Raw genomic sequence first — 22,021 nt, forward strand, 5'->3', positions numbered from 1 at the left:
ATAAGATTTATAATACTAAATGCAAAATGTAGGGTCAGTATTATAGACACTGAATACATACAGTATGTAATATAGTATTACATATATACAGGGTCAGAGGATGTAAATTATTACATATATGTACACATATGCAATTACACTCACAATATAAAGATGGAAAATCTATGTCTGAAGTGTACACAGTGGACCTTCCTCCATGATAAGATTATGCGCAAACTTTATCTTCTTTTTCCTTTTGCACTAAAACAAACAAAAAAAAACCACTTTTTTTTTTTTTAATAAAAAGAAACTGTGCCCTCCGCAAGCCCATCTTCGATGAAGAGCCTGCTGCAGGAGCGACGAAGGTGGAAGTTCCAAATCAAAAGAGGTAACAGGGATATAGGGAGGAAAAGAGGATCACGACTTAATCAGGAAAGTGTCTGTGATGCAGAAACAAACCCAAGACACCGGGTGGTGTGGAGCAAACAGGGATTCCTAAGTCATGAGAGAAATGGAGGAGGAGGGGACCACAGCGTAAAATAGGAGCAGGTGCCCAAGGGAAAGAATGGGAGGGATTTCAGCAGGGGAGATGTCTAGCACATACAAGGACATTCCTGAGGAGCTAAGTGGTTATGCTTGGGAAAGACTCTCAATGAAAAGCTGCTGTCCTTGCAGATCTTTAAGGATAGGTTGGAAAAGCACTTTCTGCCTTCCTAGTCACTGCAGCCTTGTTTGAAATAGCAAAGACTGGAAAAAATGAAACAACTATCAATAGGAGAGTAGACAAATGAAACTTGACACATCCACACCATGGAATAAGATGGGGCTGTTAAAAAGAATGAGGAAGGTCTTTATGTACTGATAAAGAATGGTCTCCAAAATACTGTTGAAAGAAAGAAAGAGGAAGAAAGAGAGAAAGAAAGAGAAGGAAGAAAGAGAGAAAAGAAAAGAAAAAAGAAAAGAAAAAAGGCAACACTATAAAAGAGTGTGAATAAAGTTATATAAAATGGGTTGAGGAGTTCCCGTCGTGGCGCAGTGGTTAACGAATCCGACTAGGAACCATGAGGTTGCAGGTTCGATCCCTGCCCTTGCTCAGTGAGTTGAGGATCCCGTGTTGTTGTGGCTCTGGCGTAGGCCGGTGGCTACAGCTCCGATTAGACCCCTAGCCTGGGAACCTCCATATGCCACAGGTGTGGTCCAAGAAATGGCAAAAAGACAAAAAAAAAAAAAGTGTTGAGAGACTTCATGGTATATGCCCTTTCTACATTTTGAGCCATGTGTGAGAGTATTGCTTATTTAAGTTAAAGAAATTTTAAATAAGAACAACACCAATTTTTTTGTTTTTTTATGGCTGAGTTACAGTCATTTTTGAAGGATGACACTCCATTTTCTTAGTTAAGGTGAGGTTTTTGGAGAGGTGGGGGCAGGGGAAATCCTGTTCAGTCTAGAATTTCTGGGGTAGAAAAAAGAAAGACTATGATCAAGTCAAATTTTACTTGAGATTAAATCACTAATCCATGTTAAAAGAGCTCTGGCTGGAGATGACTATCCTTTGCCCAACCTGATTGCTAACTATGTGTACAGAGTACCCTCTAGTGGATACATGAGGACATTACAGACTTTTATACCTGGAATACTGGAGTAAAATATCAAATGGCCAGATTGTGAGACATATATACGTAATTATAAATGAACATATGTGTATAAATATATATTATATATTTTAAATGATAAAATTAATGAAGACTTTTTTTTAAATGTACATTTTAGCATAAAAATGATAAAATAAAAACAAGATCAACCCACAGCCTGGACATACAATATTAAAGACTTTCAAGGTGCTCAATATCTGATGAATGTTATTTTGTTATTATTCTTCGAATAACTGCTCTCAGCAAGTAAGCATTTTATCTTAGCTTAATTGAGACATACTATTATATAACATTGTATATGTTTACTATGTATAACAAGATAATTTGATATATATGTATAGTGTAAAATGATTACCACAATAAGGCTAGTTAATACATCCATCACCTCCGTACACACCACTTTTGTGAAAATCCTGGGACTAGCTTTGTTCTGCATTGGATGATTGAACTCTTAACAGATTCCCTCAGGGAGAATACATCAGGCAGGCAGTCTACTGGAAAACAAGTGCAAAATTTTCTCTTCAAACTAAGAAAAAACTGCCACTCAGCATGGCAGGATGGATAATCATTTATATCTATCTACCTGCCTACCTACCTATCTAGTTTTCTCTGTAGCAAGGCTCAGAAATTGATTAACTGTGAGTGTCATCAGAGAAACCAAGCAATGCCTCGTGGTACACTCCACATAAGGAACAGTAAAGAGAACAGGAAATAAAACAAAACCTCAGAAATAGGGTGGACTGGTAACAAATGAGGAAATTGAGAGAGAAAAGAAAGGAAGCAGAAGGAACTTCCATTTACTAACCCATGATGTGCACACTTTACAAACTTATTCCCACTTCACAAGAGTCCTTTAGGGGAAGAATCATTTGCTCTCATTTTTAGAGACATGGAAAGTAGGACTCTTGGAGTTTAATTACCTGGAAGTGGCACAGCAGGAATCTGAAGGCAGGTGTGACTAAAGAGCCAATTCTGCCACCCTGACTCTCAGGAGGAGAAGAAAGGAAATGAAAGGCAAGAGAGGAAGGGAGGAAGAAAGAAAAGGAGGGAGGGAGGAAGGAAGGAAGGAAGAAAGGCAGCAGGCAAATGGTAAGATGCAAACAATAATGACTGATTCAGCTTCACAGTCATTCATATGACACATTCTGACCTAGAACTTTTTCTAATATTCCCCTGTATGAGTAATGTTGGTTCCCAAGCAGCTACTGAAATTTAGTCAAGCTCTCTCCCTGTACTGACTGAAAGATGTCACTGAGGTTGTTATGTATGCCTATGAAACTGCCATGTGGAGTTGCTGATTTCCTGGATAAGCTTGCCCATCAAGTGGTGATGGGGAGGCAGAAGTGACACATCTTGAAGATTTTCTAGCTTAGTGGCATGGTAACCTAGAATGGCCTGCCTATCTTGGGAAATAAGAGATTACCTTGGAGTTTCCACTGTGGCACAGTGGGTTAAGGATCTGGTATTGCTGCAGCTGTGGCACAGGTCCCAGATGCAGCTCAGATTTAATCCCTGGCTTGGGAACTTCCATATGTCCTGGGTGTGGCCGAAAAAGCAAAAAGCAAAAAGCAAAAACAAAAACAAAAACAAAAACAAACCCAAAAAACCAGAGATTACCTTTGACTCAAAAATTCTTGCATGCATGCACACAACCACATACTCCCTCGCTCTCACACATTTTTAAAATATGAAAGAAGTAACATTTGACAGTTCAAATATCCCCTTAGTATTTAAGGCTATCCTTAATATTTCACTGGAAGTTTGCAAAGAAAATCTTGATAATCAATTGTCAATGAAGGAATAAGAATAATAAAATAAAACAAATGAAGCCCACGTGGTAGGTGATGGGTGGTGCCAACATTTAGCTAATGTCAAGTTGAAGGGTTCTATTTTGGGTGAAAAGGGAAATGAGTTTACCCATGAGACCTTTCCCAACATCATAGTGCTATGAGCCTGTTCAAAAGTGGTGGACTTCTTGCTTCTTTCCCTACACAGATCTTGTGAGAAGATACCAGCCTTGTCATTCTTCTTGTAGAACCTGCCATGGATCAGCAACCCAGTGTACTTCATGTCCAAAAGGTTAGCATGGTGTGTAGCAGGAGGAGGCAGTGGCCAGGCCAATTCACACACATTGACGTCTTTACGTAAGGGATTTGCAGGACTAGATCTAGCTCCATCACGTGTTTCTATCACAATTCTGGAGAAGCTCGGGGACCTGCACACTGACCTATAATAAAAATTGGCTTTCAAGAGACCAAAAGATAAAAGAAAATGTTTCCTATCCAAAGGGCACGATGAAATTATTGATTGATTTGGCCATGGAGTTTGTTAGGGTCTCTGGGTGCGTGACATTCCTAGAGATTACATTATTTTTTAAATTCACTAGTTGAAACAAGAGAACTTAGGTTGGAGTTCCCGTCGTGGCGCAGTGGGTTAACGAATCCGACTAGGAACCATGAGGTTGCAGGTTCGATCCCTGCCCTTGCTCAGTGGGTTAACGATCCGGCATTGCCGTGAGCTGTGGTGTAGGTTGCAGACGTGGCTCGGATCCCGAGTTGCTGTGGCCCTGGCGTAGGCCAGCAGCTACAGCTCCAATTTGACCCCTAGCCTGGGAACCTCCATATGCCGTGGGAGTGGCCCTAGAAAAGGCAAAGATGAAAAAGAGAACTTAAGGTAGAGAATCTACCCGGCATTTTTCTTGATTTCTGGTACTGAATTTAGGAGAGGAAAAAAAAGAAAAAAACACAACAATGTATCAGCCCAACAAATTAATTTATTTATCATCTAGAAAAACACAACATCAGAAATAACTTCCCTAATTTAGGGGGACAGTTTATTAGCATGATACATTAAGAATTAAGAATGTTATACTCCCATTAAAGCGGTGATTATGTTGGGATGTGCAATGTTAATAGTGAGATGAGATGCAAAAACAACAAAACTTAGAATGATAGGTGTGCCGTGGTTCTGCTCCAACAATATATAAAAGTCTACACACAAAAATTGATGGAATTTTCTTGGATTTTGCACTTCAGGGTGAAGTTTACATTCTTTCTTTCAATAATGATGTTATCTGATTTTTTTGCCATTCAAAATAAATTGATGGACCATCCATTAAAGATGAAGTTGGGTGGAAGGGTTGCTACTATGTTAGGGTCCTAACGGGAAAGACTTTGTGCTGCAGAAGAACAGACTCCATCAAGCTGTGTGTGTGTGGTGTGTGTGTGTGTGTGTGTAACAGCCTCACACCAGGACGACAGACAAATGTCTTAATAGACTGAGCACCTGGGCAAAGGGAAGCCCCGGGGTGACCTGTAGCAATTATCAGTAGGAAGGTCAAAGAAACAAGCCAAAAACCTCTTGGGTCCAGTTTTTCTAGTTTTAACTTATTTTGGAAGACTTTGCATCACTAATAGATATTTTGATAATCCTGAAATAATATACTTGGGTCTTTGGTGCAGTTAAAAAAGCTGTTGGGAGCATCTGTTCTCTGCGTGGACACGTATGCTATTAGATCAGACATGTGATAACGTCTGACCCGCCTTCCTCCCTGGGTTTCTAGGTGCATACCTGTTGGCTCAGACCTGCGTCTTGTCCTGTCCCCAGGGCACGTGGCCCTCAGCAAGGAGTGGCAGCTGCGAGAACTGTACAGAGGACTGTGCCTCCTGCTCTGACGCCAATCTTTGCAAAAAGTGCCGAACACAGCCGGACCACCCCCTCTTCCTCCACGAAGGCAGATGCTTCACCAAGTGCCCTGAGTAAGTTTTCCTTCCCTTTCACTTGCTGCTCATGTTCATCCTCCTGCAGTACGCTGGGACAATTCCTTTCCCTTCACCAAAGACCTCCTCTCTTCCTTGTTTCTTGCATCAGCTTTTCTTGCCTGACTGTCAGACATCCCTGTTGGCTATAGCAGCCAAAGAAAGCCTACATAAGGCAAGATGCATGCTTCTCCCTGGTGATCATGAGATGTACATAGTTTTACTTTATAAACATATGTTCTTTTTTTATCTTGTACTTGTGATCAAATCTTTGTCAGAGGCTTTTTTTCCAGTCACAAAAGTGAGGCTGTAATAGGCTGTGCATCAGGCAAACCTTTTCTACATGTTGAAAGTGAGGCATGGACCATAGCTAATCAAGAAAGAAGAACACCTGGTTATATATTGATTCCTCCTGGCTTCCTCAATCCCCTGGTTTACAATTCCTTTACTCTTCCTATCAATGGTCCTGCCTCCAGGGCTTATCTAAATGGGAAGTGGGAATAGCAAATGAAAAGGTTTCATCAGGAAACTTTCTGTTCAAGCAACAGAAATGTCAAAGAGCATGACCAAACATAGGGGGTTATTAATGCATAGAATAAAAAGTTTGGAAATCCAGTATTGGATATTTCCGTGGCCAGGGCTTCCTTAGAAACTCACAACCTTTCCATTTTGCTCTTGTTTCCTTCCTTGGTTTTCCTCTCCTGAGCCCACCTTGTCTGCCATCTCCAGCATCACCACCCCATGCTGCAACAGAGATAGAAAAGGGTGCCTTTCTCCTTGTTTATCTCTAAGAGAAGAGAAAACTTGCTCATACTTCCCTTCACATCACACCAGCCAGAATGTGTCACTTACACCTTCCTAAGCTGATCTCTAGCAAGGAGAATGGAAATGAAAGGATCCATGTAGGTGGAACAAGATTCACCCTCGAACACCCACAAAAATTGTAACACTGACAGCCAGGAAGATTGGAGAGGGGGGAGGCAAGAAATGGGTTTGGGAAAGCAGCCAACAACATCTAACTAGAAATCTCATTTGCCTGCTGATTATAATGGCTTCATGATAAAAACAACACCTATTTTCTAATGACCTATTTGTGACCATTATTGAGGTGGATCCAGTAGGGTAGAAACATCCATCATGGTACCGACCCTCAAGATGCATCCAATCTAGTTGAAGAGACAAAGGTATCCATTTCAATTGTACAGATACATATTCAGCACCTATTGGATGTAAGAAGTGATATCAGAAGCTAAGATAAACTGAAAGAAGTCTGAGCTTGCAACAGCCTTACAGTTCAGTAGGGAAGGTGTACGTCCATCAACATCATACCTCTCAGGTCCTTAATACACAAAGGGCTAAGAGATTCCAAGGGGGAAAAAAAAATTTAAAACCAACTAGTTATTGAGAGCTTGCAGTATCTAGGCACCCTCATTAAGGACTGCAAACGCACCATTCCCATTAATCTTCACAAGAATCTTCTTATTCAGGTACAGCTGGTGCTTAAACAACACACATTTGAACTGTTTAGCTCCACTTATACACAGATTTTTCTCAACAAATACAGTCCTACACAATCCGTGTTTGGTTAAATCCACAGATGCAGAACCATGGATACAGAAGACTGACCATGGGACTTGAGCATCTGTGGATTTTGGTATTCACATCAGATCCTGGAACCAATCTCCTGCAGATACCGAGGGACACTGTACTGTTATTTTCCCCCATTTTATGAACAAGGAAAGGCGTATCAGGCCCTACAGCACACTGCTAATAAATGGTATGGTCAGGATTTCAACCTAAATATCTCTAGCACTGAAGTCCATGAGTTGAACCATTGCACAACGCCACCTTCTCATTCACCTGCGGTTTCTTTTTTCTTGTTTTATAAAAGCTTTACTAATATATAATTGACATACCACATCATTCATCCATATAAAGTGTACATCCAATGGTTTGTAGTATATCCAGAGAGTTGTGCAACCCTCACCATAACTGATTTTCAAATATGTCCATCACTTCTCCAAAGAAAACTCTTGACCCTTTTAGCAATCACTTCCCATTTCCTGCATTCCTAAGTAACCACTAATTTACTGTTTGTCTCTATAGAGACATTTCTTGAACATTTTATACAGATCGTACAAAACATGACTTTTGTGACTTTTCTTTTATTTGGCCTACTATTTTCAAAATTCCTCTCCCATTGGGCATTTGAGAAGAGGCTTAATAGTGAAAGGGTCAGGATTAGCGAACTCCTGGGGAGAAGGAAGGATAAGACAAGGGTGAGTCAGGGAATACCCAGCTCTCCTTCCCCAACCACCACAATCCAGCCTTAGCAAAGTTGGCAAGGATCTTTTACAACAAAGGTGAAGGTCAAAAAACTACTTACCAAAGTCTGTCATTGATTTCTTGTTAACTTTGTCATGGTGGAATTGGAATAGCTGTCATCACTATCACCTTACTTATTTGATCATTACCACTGCTTTCCTACCATCTCTTGGATTCTTTGAAAGTTCCAGGAATTGACAATGCATTGAAGTGAAGAAGAAAGAGATGCATTCTATCTTCATCCAATTCACTGACCACTCCACTCCATTTCTTTCCTCCAAAATCTGGATTGCGCCACTCTTAGGATCAGTGGGACACTATGCAGATAGGTGGCAGCCAAGACATTCCACATTTTTTGAGCAACAGGGAAGCTACTAACATGGTCTGAAAGTTCTGCAAACTATGGGATCACGAGTATGTGCACTCCTGTTTTGAGTAGGGTGGTCTTATCACTGTGTATTTGTGTAGAAAGAAAGAAAGAAAGAAAGAAAGAAAGAAAGAAAGAAAGAAAGAAAGAAAGAAAGAAAGAAAGAAAGAAAGAAAGAAAGAAAGAAAGAAGAAAGAAAAAAAAAAAGCAGGGGAGATAAAGTCTGAGGAACATGTAATACCTAGCTTGGTTTGGCAGCTTTGTTGCTTTCTGCAAAATTGGCTGTTAGGGTGTGATTCATCCTAAATCAACCATGAGATTCATAACAGGAACACACCCTACAATGAAATGGTATCCAGGTATTCAGAATTTTTTATAAATTGGCATTAGTGGCCACTGTTTTTTCAAGCATATGTTCAAGAAAGAAAAGAGTTTGAGTGGCGTATACATCATTATAGTGATTGTTTAAAAGGTAATGCAAAACTTAAAGTGTGCTTAAATTCACCAAATATGAACAGATTTGAAGCTCTGGTAGAAGGAAAAATGTTCTTCCTTTGAAAGCTGGCTGTCAATGTCTTAGGTATAAAATATAGGTAAAACTCCAGAACCGAACAGCTTTGGCATTATATATATTTATCTGGATCAAAAGACTTCAACATAAAGTGCTTTGAATTTAACAATTTAATACATGTGGCCATTTCTTCTTAAAAAAATTTATCTTCTTAAATAAAAATAACAGTGAAGGAATTCCTGTCGTGGCTCAGTGGTTAATGAACTCGACTAGTATCCATGAGGATGCAGGTTTGATCCTTGGCCTTACTCAGTGGGTTAAAGATTTGGCATTGCTGTGAGCTGTGGTATAGGTCACAGATGCAGCTTAGATCTAGCGTTGCTGTGGCTGTGGCTGTAGGCTGGCAGCTACAACTCCAATTCGACCCCTAGCTTGGGAACCCCTATATGCCATGGGTGTGGCCCTGAAAAGACAAAAGATAAAAAATAATAATAATAATAGGAGTTCCCGTCATGGCTCAGTGGTTAACGAATCCGACTAGGAATCATGAGGTTGTGGGTTCAATCCCTGGCCTTGCTCAGTGGGTTAAGGTTCCGGGGTTGCTGTGAGCTGTGGTGTAGGTCGCAGACGCGGCTTGGATCCTTCATTGCTGTGGCTGTGGTGTAGGCCAGCAGCTACAGCTCCAATTAGACCCCTAGCCTGGGAACCTCCATATGCCACGGGAGCGGCCCTAGAAAAGATCAAAAAAAAAAAAAAAGTGATAATAATAGTGAAACAAAGCATTAACCAAAAAGTCTTGTAAATGCAGGGTAAAGACAAGAAGACATTATTAGCCAGATCTATGTGAAGAAGTTTGCTTTTAGCAAAGTGACTCTCTGAAAAACACCTTCTTATGTTGCCTTTTGATTGCCAGCCACCTGATAAGTTTCTGAGATTCTCATGTTTTTGAATTAGGAGTCATCTTCAATAGCTTTTTTCTTTTTTTTGCTTGAATCCATTTCTTTCATTTCAACCTCTGACTCCCTTATAAGAAGAATCAGGAAAAGACTTCTTCATGCTGCATCTATTCAAATTCTGTACTAGAATTGCTCATGTTCAGGGCCCAGAAATTATTCTGTAGAGGCTTTGACCATGCTTGGCACTGAAAATTCCCCAGAGGCCAGGTGATACCACATAGCCCAAAGCCCGCAACCACCAAACACAGGTTGGTCATTCCTGCATTGGCAAATCACCACCCAAAAACTACAGGATAACTGACCCCATACTGTGTCATCTCTCCAGGAAATCTGATGGATTCATTTGGGTTGACATTGGTCATGGTCCTTTCCTTTTCGGTCCTAATTCTTGGCTGCCAGGGGAGAATCACCTCCTTGTTGGAAAGCTTCTCCAGTGGCTCCCTCTCTCCCCCACAGGGGCTTCTATGTGGAAGATGGCACTTGTGAACGCTGCAGTTCTTCCTGCAGAACATGTGAAGGAAATGCTACCAACTGCCACTCGTGTGAAGGGGGCCTTGTCCTGGACCAGGGGATGTGTCGGAAAACCTGCCCAGAGAGACATGTGGCGGTGGAGGGGGTGTGCAAGCATTGCCCAGAGATGTGTCAGGATTGCATCCATGAGACAACATGTAAAGGTATCTGGGAACATGCAAGTGGTGGGGGGTGGGGGGTAGATCTGCAGAGCCTCCTCAGCTGGTGGCCACCTATCTGAGGGGGAGGTATAGAAGGAGAACTGGGGAACCAGTCTCTCTACCTCTACTGAGATTTCTCTCCATGATGTCATTGAGAAAACAAAGTGACATACAGCCTTTTCATGATGGATTCTGCAAATTAAGACAGACAAGAGCCTCTTTTTGCAGTATTTCTTCCAACAAATATACTGGGCCCTTATGGTATGCCAAACACTATACAAAATTCCTGCCTCTCTGAGCACAAAATCTCATAGGAAAGATTGATATTAATAGAACAGGAGTTCCCATTGTGGCTCAGTAGGTTAAAGACCTGACAGTCTCTGTAAGGATGCGACTTAGATCCCTGGCCTTGCTCAGTGGGTTAAGGATCCAGTATTGCAAGTTGAGGTGCAGGTCAAAGATGAGGCTCAGTTCCAGGATTGCTGTGGCTGTGGTGCAGGCTGGCAGCTGTAGCTCTGATTCAGCCCCTAGCCTGGGAACTTCCATATACTGCAGGTGTGGCCCTAAAAAAGAGAAAGCAAGAAAGAAGGAAGGAAGGAGGAAGGAAGAAAGAAAGAACAAAACACAGAGATGGCTAGAGAATTACAGCTGTTGTGAAAACATGAAAGAAAAGTTCAGGTAACTATAAGATTCTGAGACTAGTACTGTGGCTAAGAATTTTTACTCTGAAATTATCTCTAAGAAAGGCTATGCAATTTTTTCTCCAGAATAAGACAGTCTCACTTAACCGACTCTGTCTTATCCAAAGGATTCCCTTGGTGTACTCTAAGGGTTTCTAGAATTCCTTCCAAAGTAAGATAATGGGCACAAATAAAATAAACCCACAATGCATTCTTCCTACTGATTAACCATGTATATTTCATTGGTCTACCCTAGTAGTGAATGAAAAATCAACTAATCCACGAATTCCTAAACTGCTTTCTGTATTAAACAGAGCCTGAGGTGCTCTACACAGTTTTAAAAATCTGTTAATGCTTTCTGGGTTTTCAGAATGATACATTGAGCATCTCAGCCATGACTCATCGGCCATAGCACTTTCCAAGGGGCTTGATCATTTCAGGATGTCAACCCAGCAGCATCTAATTGGGCCACCATATGTGGTTTCTTATCCTAAGGCAGGGCTCGGGAAACATGGCGGACATGCCCAGGGCAGGTGCGGGTGGTGCAGATGTACAGTGGGGTCAAATGAGCCAAAGTGGGGGATGGGCTAGCCCACTGCAAAGGGAATATATTCTTTCTGCTCTTCCCTGGGGGTAACTTACTGCCTCCTCCTGTCCCCAGAGTGCATGCCTGAGTCCTTCCTCTACAACGATGCATGCCATCAGTCCTGCCCCAGCCACTTCTACGCAGATGCACGCCTCTGTGTCCCCTGCCATGAAGACTGTCTGGAGTGCAGTGGCCCCTCAGCAGATGACTGTGACCTCTGTGCTGAGGCATCTTTGATTCTCTACAATGGGCAGTGTTTGGAGGAATGTCCAGAAGGAACTTACTTTGAAAGAGCAACTAAGGTTTGCAAAGGTAAAGACTTCCAGGTACATGGCCGAACAACACATTCCAGGGAATATACTGGAATTACTGGTTTCTGCTGAGAGAAAGTAAGTTCTGGAATTTGCACAGTTCCAGCTCCAGAGCTGGGGTCTTTCCCTCTTCCTTAAAGAAGCATATTCTGAGTCTTCTCTAATTTATTATTTATTTTTTAAAATTTATTTGTTTATTTATTTTTGCTTTTTAGGACTGCACCTGTGGCATATGGAAGTTCTCAGGCTAGGGGTTGAATCAGAGCTGCAGTTGCTGGCCCACATCCCAGCCATAGCAACATGGAATCTGACCAGTGTCTGTGACCTACACTGTAGCTCATGGTAACACTGGATCCTTAACCCACTGAGTGAGGCCTAAGATAGAACCTGTATCCTCATGGATCCTAGTTGGGACTGTTAACCACTGAGCCATGAAGGGAATTCCCTATTATTTATTTTTTTTAAATGAACCATTCCTTAGCTTTGATGATGTAACTTTCATTAGCAATGAATTATGTTGATCCTCCTCATAACAGTGGCTGATCATAAAGGCTTCTTTTGTGAAGATTTGCAACAGAGATGATGAGCCTTCAAAAGTCACCCAAAATGGAAATTTTTTCTCAAAATTGCAAGTCATTATAGTTTTATAGAAGCATAAGGAAAGCTGTGCCATAGAGTGTTTTTCTGCTTGTATCTCGTCTCTCTAAAGCTCCCTTCCTCCTCGTCATCATCATCTTCAGCCTCTTCTGCCCAGGCTCCCCTAGTCCATCTCCCACTTAGCATTTCAATTCCTACATGTTCCAGAAAGTATCTTATTATTTATGCCTCCTTATACTTTAAATGGGCATGAATTCTCTGCTTCTTCTTAGTTGTCAGGGAACAGAAAAATGAAATAAATTGCCCATCACTAGAAGACTTCTCAAGCAAGTGAGAGGAGCATTCTGAGAGAGGGATTTTTTTTCTCCCAGTTTTATTGAGATGTAATTGGCACTTAACATTATATAAGTTTAAGGTTTACAATGTAATGATTTGATATATGTATATATTGTAAATGATGAGCACAGTAAGGTCAGTTGACACATTCATAGTTTTTTTTTTTTTTTTTGGGAAGAACATTTAAGCCCTATTTCCTCAGCAACTTTATTTTTTTAATTTTATTTTTTAGTTTTAATCTTTTTTATTAATTGTTATTTCCCCAATACATTTTTTTTTACTGTACAGCATGGTGACTCAGTTACACATACATGTATATATTCTTTTTTCTCATATTTTTTTTATCATGCTCCATCATAAGTGACTAGACATAGTTCCCAGTACAACACAGCAGGATCTCATTGTTAATCCATTCCAAAAGCAATAGTCTGCATCTATTAACCCAAAGTTCCCAGTCCATCCCATTCCCTCCCCGTCCTCCTTGGTAACCACAAGTCTATTCTCCAAGTCCATGATTTTCTTTTCTGTGGAAAGGTTCACTTGTGTTGTGTATTAGATTCCAGAATATAAGTGATATCATATGATATTTGTGTTTCTCTTTCTGACTTACTTCACTCAGGATGAGAGTCTCTAGTTCCACCCATGTTGTCCTCAGCAAGTTTCAAGTTTCAATACAGTATTGTTAACTGTAAACACAAAATTCACTCCAACAAGCCAGCCAGTGGTAATTTAGTCCCTTCTGTTGCCACCAAGAAAACACAGGCGATATCCTTAGGCAGCGCACTAAACACAGTGAGAGCCTGAGGCACACCCACGCAGCAGGAGAAACCTTGCTCCACCCACATCCTGGAACTCAGAGAAATGCTTTTGGTAGGACAGGAGGATGTAGTTTGCTCCTGAAGGCTCTTTGCCCTAGCCTGATGATCTGGACATAACTTTCTGTGCATTTTATGTAAAGCACTCTTTAGTGTCAATGTCCCACCTGACTGTGTGTGAAAGAACATGGCATCTGTGCCTGTTTAGCATGTGGGGAGGCTGCAATTCTATGGGACAGTTTCCATGAGAAAGTAAGAGACTCAGCCCAAGGCCTTTAGTGCTATCTTGTCTGTTCAAGGGCAGAAAGTAAGGATCAACTTTTGTCCTTTCTCTGGTGTTCAGTAACCCAAGTAATCTGCCAGAGAGAGGACTTGAAAGTTCAGAGTAGGTTTACTTAATTTACCTGATTTAATTTTCTCTTGGAGAAAGGTCTCTGGTTCTCATTCCTAGTTGCCCATTGGAATCACCTGGGGATCTTTAAAAAAATACAGACGCCCGAGCTCAGACAAGCTCAGCTTTTGGGAACTAACATGAGGCCTCTCCCTGCTATGCTATTGCTTCTCCTATCTGTCCAAAGGGAGGCAGAGGGAAGCTGGCACTGGAAGAAGCAGGGCAACCACCTGACTTTCCAGAGAGACGAAACATAGGACCTGACCTAAAAAGGAAGATTTGGGTTGGCAGAGAGAAGCATCCAGAGCCAAGCAATCTCCAAGCAGAATATCTTTTGAGAAACACAAGGGATGGGATCCATTCTGATCAGGCTGCATAAGCCCCTATGAGATAGCACGGCCAACTCTAAGAAGCCCTCATCTTTCCTGAGGCACTAGCACAGAAATAGCATGAGCTCTTTTTAAAGCCCTGGGTCCACCTCCTTACCCTGCCATTTTCCAACCTAGTGACTTAGCACCTCCAGCCCCAAGATCCTGATATAGATAAAATGAGAAGATAACAATCATAATAAAACCATGCACTAATTGGAGCCCTATTATGTGCTCCATGTTCTTCCAGCCTGGGGAACAGCAGCAAACAATAAAGACAGGATCCCACCCCCATGGAACTGACATTCAATTGGGGAAGATGGACTTTAAAGAAGCCAAGTCAAAAGGGAAAATAAGACAGGAAAGGGGGAACAGGAAGTTGGGCAGGATGGAGTTGAAGTTAGAAGGCAGCCTGGAAGAGATCACTGAGAAAGGAGGGACCAAACCATGCACATAGAAAATACCAGGCAGAGGCAATGGTAACTGCTAAACCCCTGAAGGGGGTAGTGAATTGTTCTGATTTTGTTGGTCTAGCAAATATTTACCGAGTTCCTACAACATGCCTGCCGCTCTCATAGGCACTATGCATTCATAAAAGACTACAAAGGAGGGTTTTTTTGTTTGTTTGTTTGTTTTTGTCTTTTTAGGGCTGTACCCTCGGCATATGGAAATTCCCAGGCGAGGGGTCGAATTGGAGCTACAGCTATCAGCCTCTGCCACAGCCACAGCAATGCAAGATCTGAGCTGCATCTGTGACATATACCGCAGCTCATGGCAACCCCAGATCCTTAACCCACTGAGCGAGCCCAGGGATCAAGCCTGCATCCTCATGGATGCTAGTCAGGCTCGTTACCACTGAGCAACAACGGGAAATTCCAAGGAGGTCTTTTTTATCAAGAGGTCTTTACAATATATCTTGACAATTGTTATGTTAGTGATAAACTCTACTTGCACTGGGAGGTCAGTGAAAGAGCCCAGAGCAGGAGTTATGGCAGTAGAAGCCCGCTAACTAGTTGTGACCACACTGCTGTAGGATAGCTTATTGTTATCTTGCTGTGGTTTGGTGGTGGTGGTGGTAGGTGGTGGTGGCTCTCTGGGAATGACAGAGAAAGTGAGCCAGCCTTTTTCGGCCCCACACCCTTGGCACAGAGCCCTAGAAATCTCTGAGAAAGGAATGTGAGCCTACTTGCCCACTATGGATTCCTAGCGGGGTGCCCAGCCCTCTCTCACTGTCTGTTGCCCTGCCCCGCCTGCAGACTGTCCCAAGTCCTGCCGGAGCTGCTCATCCTTGGGGATCTGCACAACATGTCGGGAAGGCCTGAGGGTGAACAACCACGGGGGCTGCGTGCCTCACACCGAATGTGCCACCGTTGAGTACTGGGATGAGGAGGCCCTGGCGTGCAAGGCCTGTCACGCCAAATGCTTCCGCTGCACCGGGCCTTCCGAGGACCAGTGTCTCACCTGCCTGCGGGATAGCCTTCTTCTCAGTGAGTTGCTTCTCCCCTGAGGATGGTTTTGTCTTTCCTTCCACCTACTACCTTACGTGTCACCTGGTACCCAGTAGGTCTTGGTGTCTTTCTTTTTCGTTTTTCACTTTGTATTTGGAAATTTTCAAACTTATTGAAAATACGCAAAAGGGAGAACAATACAAAGAGCCCTGCACACAGGTCCTTTACCCATCATTTACCACATTTGCCTTAAAGTGTGCTTGTTCTCACTCTCTCACTCCTGGTGTATATGCATACAAAATTCACTATATATGTATGTGTGTGTGTGTATATATATAATATATATACAGAATTCACTGTATATGTGTATGTGTGTGTATATATATACACACACACACAGAATTCACTATATATATATATATATATATGCAGTATTTACTATGTATGTATGGATATATGTGTGTGTGTGTATACATACACATCCTGCTTGAGGATATGGTACATACATCCTGGCCCCTTTCTCACAAATACTTTAATGGAGGCATACCTTGGAAATATTGTAGGTTTGGTTCCAGATCACTGTGATAAAGCAAATATAACATAAAGCAAGCCACACAGATTTTTTTGGTTGCTCAGTGCATATAAAAGTTATATTTACATTATACTGTAGCCTATTAAGTGTGCAATAGCATTGTGTGTAAAAAAAATCAATGTACATGCCTTAATTTAAAAAGGCTTTATTGCTAAAAAATGCTAACCATCATCTAACAATGAAGGTTACCACCGACCTTCACTTTGTAAAAAAAACCACAGTATCTGTGAAGCACAGTAAATCAAGATCTGCCCGGATGTATTTCCCGGGAATAGGGATGCTCTCTTACATAACCACAGTACAGCTGTAAAAGTCTAGTGAGTTTAACATCAATACAATCCTACAAGGTACCATCCGTATTATAATTCTGTCAAATGCCTTTAGAACAGGCCCAGTGTAGAGTCAGATATAGCACTTAGTTTTCATGTCTTTTTAGCTTCCTTAAAGATGGAACACTGCCACAGACTTAATCTTTAACAAAATAGCCACTGAACAAAAACTGGGGACCTGGTACCATGCTGGATATTAGAAAACCAGAGATGAATGGCCTGGCACCTGCCTTTGAGCAGCTCAGAGACTCTCTCAGCACAGAGTTTGGATTCACACCACTTTTCAAAGCAGCTCTAATATTATTTAGTTTTTCCACCACTGCCTATGCTAATGTTCACTGAAGTTATGGAGACAAAGTGGCTTCCAATCTAGAGCTGACCAGTGGCTCACATTAATAATGCAGGCGAGCCTGGCTTCTGTTCCCTGAGGTTAAGCAGAAGCCAGGGAAGACGTTGCCTCTAAGACTGCATGTTAAAATGTGAAGCCAGGAAATCTCATGTTTTAACCTTATAATTAATTCGCCTTCATCTCCCACCCTGATGTGTTGTTAAGGAAGTTGAAGAGGCAAGAATCAGTGACTCCAATGTTGTGGTTGGAGGATGGACTGGAGTCATGTGGGGCTGAACAAATCAACTCCAAGTCATCTGGTCATACAGAGCAGAGGATTCACGGTTATAATCTAATTGTTTAAATAGGCAAAACAGTCTCACTGTCCATGTGACTGTCTGTCCTGATAGAAGTGCTTTATATCTGTGCTTGTACAACAGAGGAACTTTAAACCATTTAAATTTCAAGAGCCGCACTGGGTGGATAGCACAGCCAAACTGAGGGTAAAATCTTCTATTTTAGAATACAAATAGTTGAAATTGTGGGAATGTGTCATTGCATCAGCCCTGCACTTTTATGTTTTCATCCATGGAGCCTTGACTCCCACTACCCCTGCCCTGAAGGTCCCCCCCTCCTGGGAGACCCTGTACCTCCTCTAACTCACTCTGACAATAGTTTCTGTCCTGCCCAACACAGGTCCACTCTGACCTCTGTTTCTTCTCAGCTCCTAATGGTCAGTTCTGTTTCCTGGACATTCATCTCAGCTCCCAAGGACATCCTTCAGCCTGCAGGGACACTGTCTCATTCCTTCTGCAACCCTCCCCCCCACCTCCGGCCCCATGGTATGCAGTGGGGAGCATACAGAGGTTTGGGAGTCATATGTCATACTTGATACCAAGACAGATGCTTCTCCCTTGGCAGATACGACCTGTGTGAAAGATTGCCCTGAGGGCCACTATGCTGATGAGGACAGCCACCGGTGTGCCCCCTGTCACAGCTCTTGTAGGACATGTGAAGGGAGACACAGCATGCAATGTCTCTCCTGCCAGCCAGGCTGGTTCCAGCTGGGAAAGGAGTGCCTGCTCCAGTGCAGAGAAGGGTAAGGACCTCAACACACTTTCCCCTCATTTCAGCCCATAACCACTCCAGATATCATTATTAGCAAACCCATTTTGCCAATGAGGAAGTCTCAGAAGACTTCGATAACCTGATTAAAATCTCACAGCTGAGACTTTAATGAGAGTCCAAAAATGAAGAGTCCAGTTCAAATGGATTGGTCTCTAGAGGACTTCACCCAGTTCACAGCAGTGGAAGAGTAAACAGGAAAGGCAGAAGGACCCAATGAAATTACAGAGTCAGATTGTTAAGTCAGAGCCATCTGTCAAACATCACAAACCCAGGATATAAACATCACAAAACAGTAGTGATTCTTTCCTTAGAGAAGTCCTTGGAAGGTCTTTCTCTTCTGCATCAGGAGTTGTTCTGATCAGATTTAATATGTGAGGTCTAAGCAATGTTTGTGGAGCCTTGATTTTATAAAGGGAACAATGTCAGTTAAGTATCTCCATTTATACTCAACTAATTCTCCAACCTGCCATGCCCCCATAAACCCACAAATTACAGATTTAGTTACTGTAAGCAACCTAGATACACAGAGGTATGCTTTTAAAAGCATTTCACAGATAAGAGCTCTCCAGCACCTGTTTTTTGCTAGGAAACCCTGTGGGTGCATTTATCTGAAGGTCTTGCTGGAAACCAGCACATTTGGAAGAAGATTTGACTGGTTGTCTTTTTTCCCCCAGGCATCCCCAGTAAAGAGGAAGACTGATTATAGGCATGTTTGCTAACCTTTCCTTCCCAATCAGTATCATAAGCACTGAGGGTTTCCAGACCCAAATGGAAGGGCTATAATCTTGGATTTTCCCCAAATGCTTTTACCCAAATTAGCACATCTCTCAACTTCAGTTCTATAGGAATTACTGTTTGTATCACCATCTTGTACTGTTTCTATAGGAATTATTGTTTGTATCACCATCTTTCTATAGGAATTACTGTTCATTCATTCAACAATGCTTGATAAAGAGCATCTTGTATGTATAAGTTGAGTAATGCAGAGACTCTGTAAGTGCTTATTCTTCTTATCTATCTTTCCCAGAAAATCATAAGCGCCTGGGAAGAAAACATATCTTACTTCTCACACAGGTTACAACATGCAGCACAGAGGCACACACATTAGCATCCCTCAAAAAAACACCAGTCAGATAGATCAATAGAGAAAGGTTCCCACCTGAGAAGAGAGGGAGTGGGACTACCTGGCTCAGCCTTCATCTTCATCTTAATAAGTGCTTGAAAAATCCAGATCCCCCATAAGGAATCTCCATCTTCCTCAAATCAAGTCATTAGATACAAGTCACACACACAAATTTAAACAGTTTGCAGACCATGGAATTAAGAAAACAATTGGTATCTGAAGTTGCCCACTGGGAGGAGAAGCACGGGTTGCCATAAATCCCTTTAAGGGGAATAAATGGGGTATTAATGAGGTATAAGTGGAGATATTTAGTAGAAATAATTTCTCTTGTAAAAATCAATGATTCACGTGCATAAACTTCACATGTTAAATCTCATTGCCTTGGAAAGGCAGGTGTATAATTCTCAGCACCCTGATGCCATGCACATCATTATTTCGGTATTTAACCTTGGGGCATGTTTTTAAGGCCTGATTTATTGTTTGTACTTATGCACAAGAACTTGTTCCAGGCTATGAGACCCCAGCGATTTCATAGTCACCTCATGCAAAAATGTTATCAAGGTAAGCAGTGGCACTGTACTTTTCTTTTATAATGGGATACAGTCAACTCTTCATTATCTTTTTTTTTTTTTTTTTAACTTTTTTGACTGTGCCCACAGCTTACGGATGTTCCTGGGCCGGGGACTGAATCTATGCCTCAGCAGTGACCTGAGCCACTGCAGAGATGATGCTGAGCCCCTAACCTGCTGAGCCACAGCGGAAACTCTTCCATTATTTTCCTTTAGCATTACTCTTTAATACTTTTTAAAAAACCTATTTGGTACAGATAAGCTTTCTTCCCCACAGTTTCTACTGAGGCTTTTCATCTTAATAACAACCTATAATAACAATATTAGTAAAGAATGTTTATGCTATTTTAGAGTTTACAAAGTATCTCTTACGCACCTGTCTTTCTATTATGACTTGGTTCTCCAATAGTCCTATGAGGTGGATATTAGTCCCTCCACTGTACAAATGAGGAAATCAAGGCTCAGAGTGGTTAAGTGACTTGCCCAAGGGCACATAGCTACTATACATGGCGGAGCCGGGATGAAAAATCAGATCTGACTTCAATCCTGTGTATTTCCCTGTGGAAAACTGTGGATTTTCACTTTTCCTATAGCTTTTTTGAGTTGTCAATGATCTTTATCAACTATCAGTTCGTGATTAATGCTTGTCTTTGTTCTCCTTTCATTACTTCGCCTCTCAGATAACTCAGAGTCTTAGTGATTGATGTATTAGTGGTCATTATTCCTCCCCCCACCGCAGAAGGTGGAACAAATCTTGCTGTGCTTTGGGATGAGCACTTGCTTAGATCAGTGATGAGTGCTTAGGAGAGACAGGTTCATCATCACCTAGCCATGGTTTTAGTGGTCAATAAGTCAATGGAACCAAAATCAGTGTTTAAAATCCCAATGGGGCCAATGGTTTTGCACCAGAGAAACCTCGGGTGAGCCTTCAGGTGTCTACGACAGCTTCAGTGTGCCAATGTCCAGAACGTCCAGACAGGCCGAAGTCAGTCAGATGACCTCTAGAGGTTCTTCTTTGGCAATGATTCCTTTACTCTCTTCTATCTTACTTGAAAATTTTATGTTTACCTTCAAATTATGCATTGCTTGTTATAGTGGAATTTGAAAGATATGTTCAAAGGGCCCTGCCCCACCTCGCTAGCTGTTTGACCTTTAGCAAGATGACTTGAGTTTCAGTTTTTACAGACGTTAAAATAGGGATAATATCTAAATCATAAGGTTTACTATGAAGATTAATCATAAACCTCATAAATATCACTAATATACATAATAACAGTGGACCCTAAACAATGTGGTTCCACTTGACCTGGAAGGTTTGAACAGTGAGGGTCAATTTATAAGTGTATTTTTCTCACTAAATATGTACTGCACAATCCACAGCTGGATGAGTTGGAGGGTACAAACCACAGATATGGAAGGCAAACTCTTATTAATTTTTTAAAAATCCATATTATGTTCAAAATCTGTATATTATTATAAGCAAATGTTCGACTATACAGAGGATCTGTCCCCTAACACCTGAGTTGTTCAAGGATCAGTTGTGTTTCTAATGTGCTACTGCTCTAACGTTACTCAGTAATAACTTGTTTAATTTTAGCCACTAACATTAGCCTCATATTACAGCCCTGAGACACAGAGATGTGTGACTTGCCCAAGGTCACACAGCACGTAAGAGGTGTGGCTAGGCTTTGACTCCACACACTCTTGTTCCAAAGGACAAGCTCCTAATTGCCAGGCTCTAATGCCTCATTTTTAGGCTTAATGACATGAAATGTTTATGAAGTCCCTGGTGTACTGTCAGACATAGAGTTGAAACTTATGAATAGTAATTACTGTTACTAAAAATCTTTTCAAAAGAGGTCACATCTATTATTATGTAAAAGTCAACATCATTCATGTCATCTCTTATTTCAAGATTTTTTTTCTCTTTAGGGCCACACCTGCAGCATATGGAATTTCCCAGGCCAAGGGTTGAATCAGAGCTATAGCTGCTGGCCTATGCCACAGCTACAGCAATGCAGGATCTGAGCCATGTCTGCCACCTATACTGCAACTCTTGGCAATGCCAGATCCTTAACCCACTGAGCAGGGCCAAGGATCAAACTCATGTCTTTATGGATACTAGTCAGGTCCATTACTGCTGAGCCACAATGGGAACTCCTCAAGATTTTTTTAAACTGTGAAAATAGAGGAACCACTCA

At 41.7% G+C, this 22,021-nt stretch overlaps 1 protein-coding gene across 3 annotated transcripts in view; it reads left to right on the plus strand.

The window, feature by feature from the left end:
- Positions 1–22,021, plus strand: part of PCSK5 (proprotein convertase subtilisin/kexin type 5) — a 453,468-nt gene that overhangs the window by 411,270 nt on the left and 20,177 nt on the right. For 2 of the 3 annotated variants that reach the window (XM_021064998.1, XM_021065011.1), the window contains exons 28-34: positions 287–367; positions 3,627–3,710; positions 5,194–5,389; positions 10,005–10,222; positions 11,561–11,797; positions 15,560–15,790; positions 17,922–18,099. In XM_021064998.1, the coding sequence (XP_020920657.1) occupies positions 287–367; positions 3,627–3,710; positions 5,194–5,389; positions 10,005–10,222; positions 11,561–11,797; positions 15,560–15,790; positions 17,922–18,099 (1,225 nt within the window). The remainder of the gene's footprint in view (positions 1–286; positions 368–3,626; positions 3,711–5,193; positions 5,390–10,004; positions 10,223–11,560; positions 11,798–15,559; positions 15,791–17,921; positions 18,100–22,021) is intronic. The other variant, XM_021065005.1, reaches the window with a different exon arrangement.

This window comes from Sus scrofa, chromosome 1 (assembly GCF_000003025.6).
Source record: "Sus scrofa isolate TJ Tabasco breed Duroc chromosome 1, Sscrofa11.1, whole genome shotgun sequence".
Lineage (NCBI taxonomy): Eukaryota > Metazoa > Chordata > Mammalia > Artiodactyla > Suidae > Sus > Sus scrofa.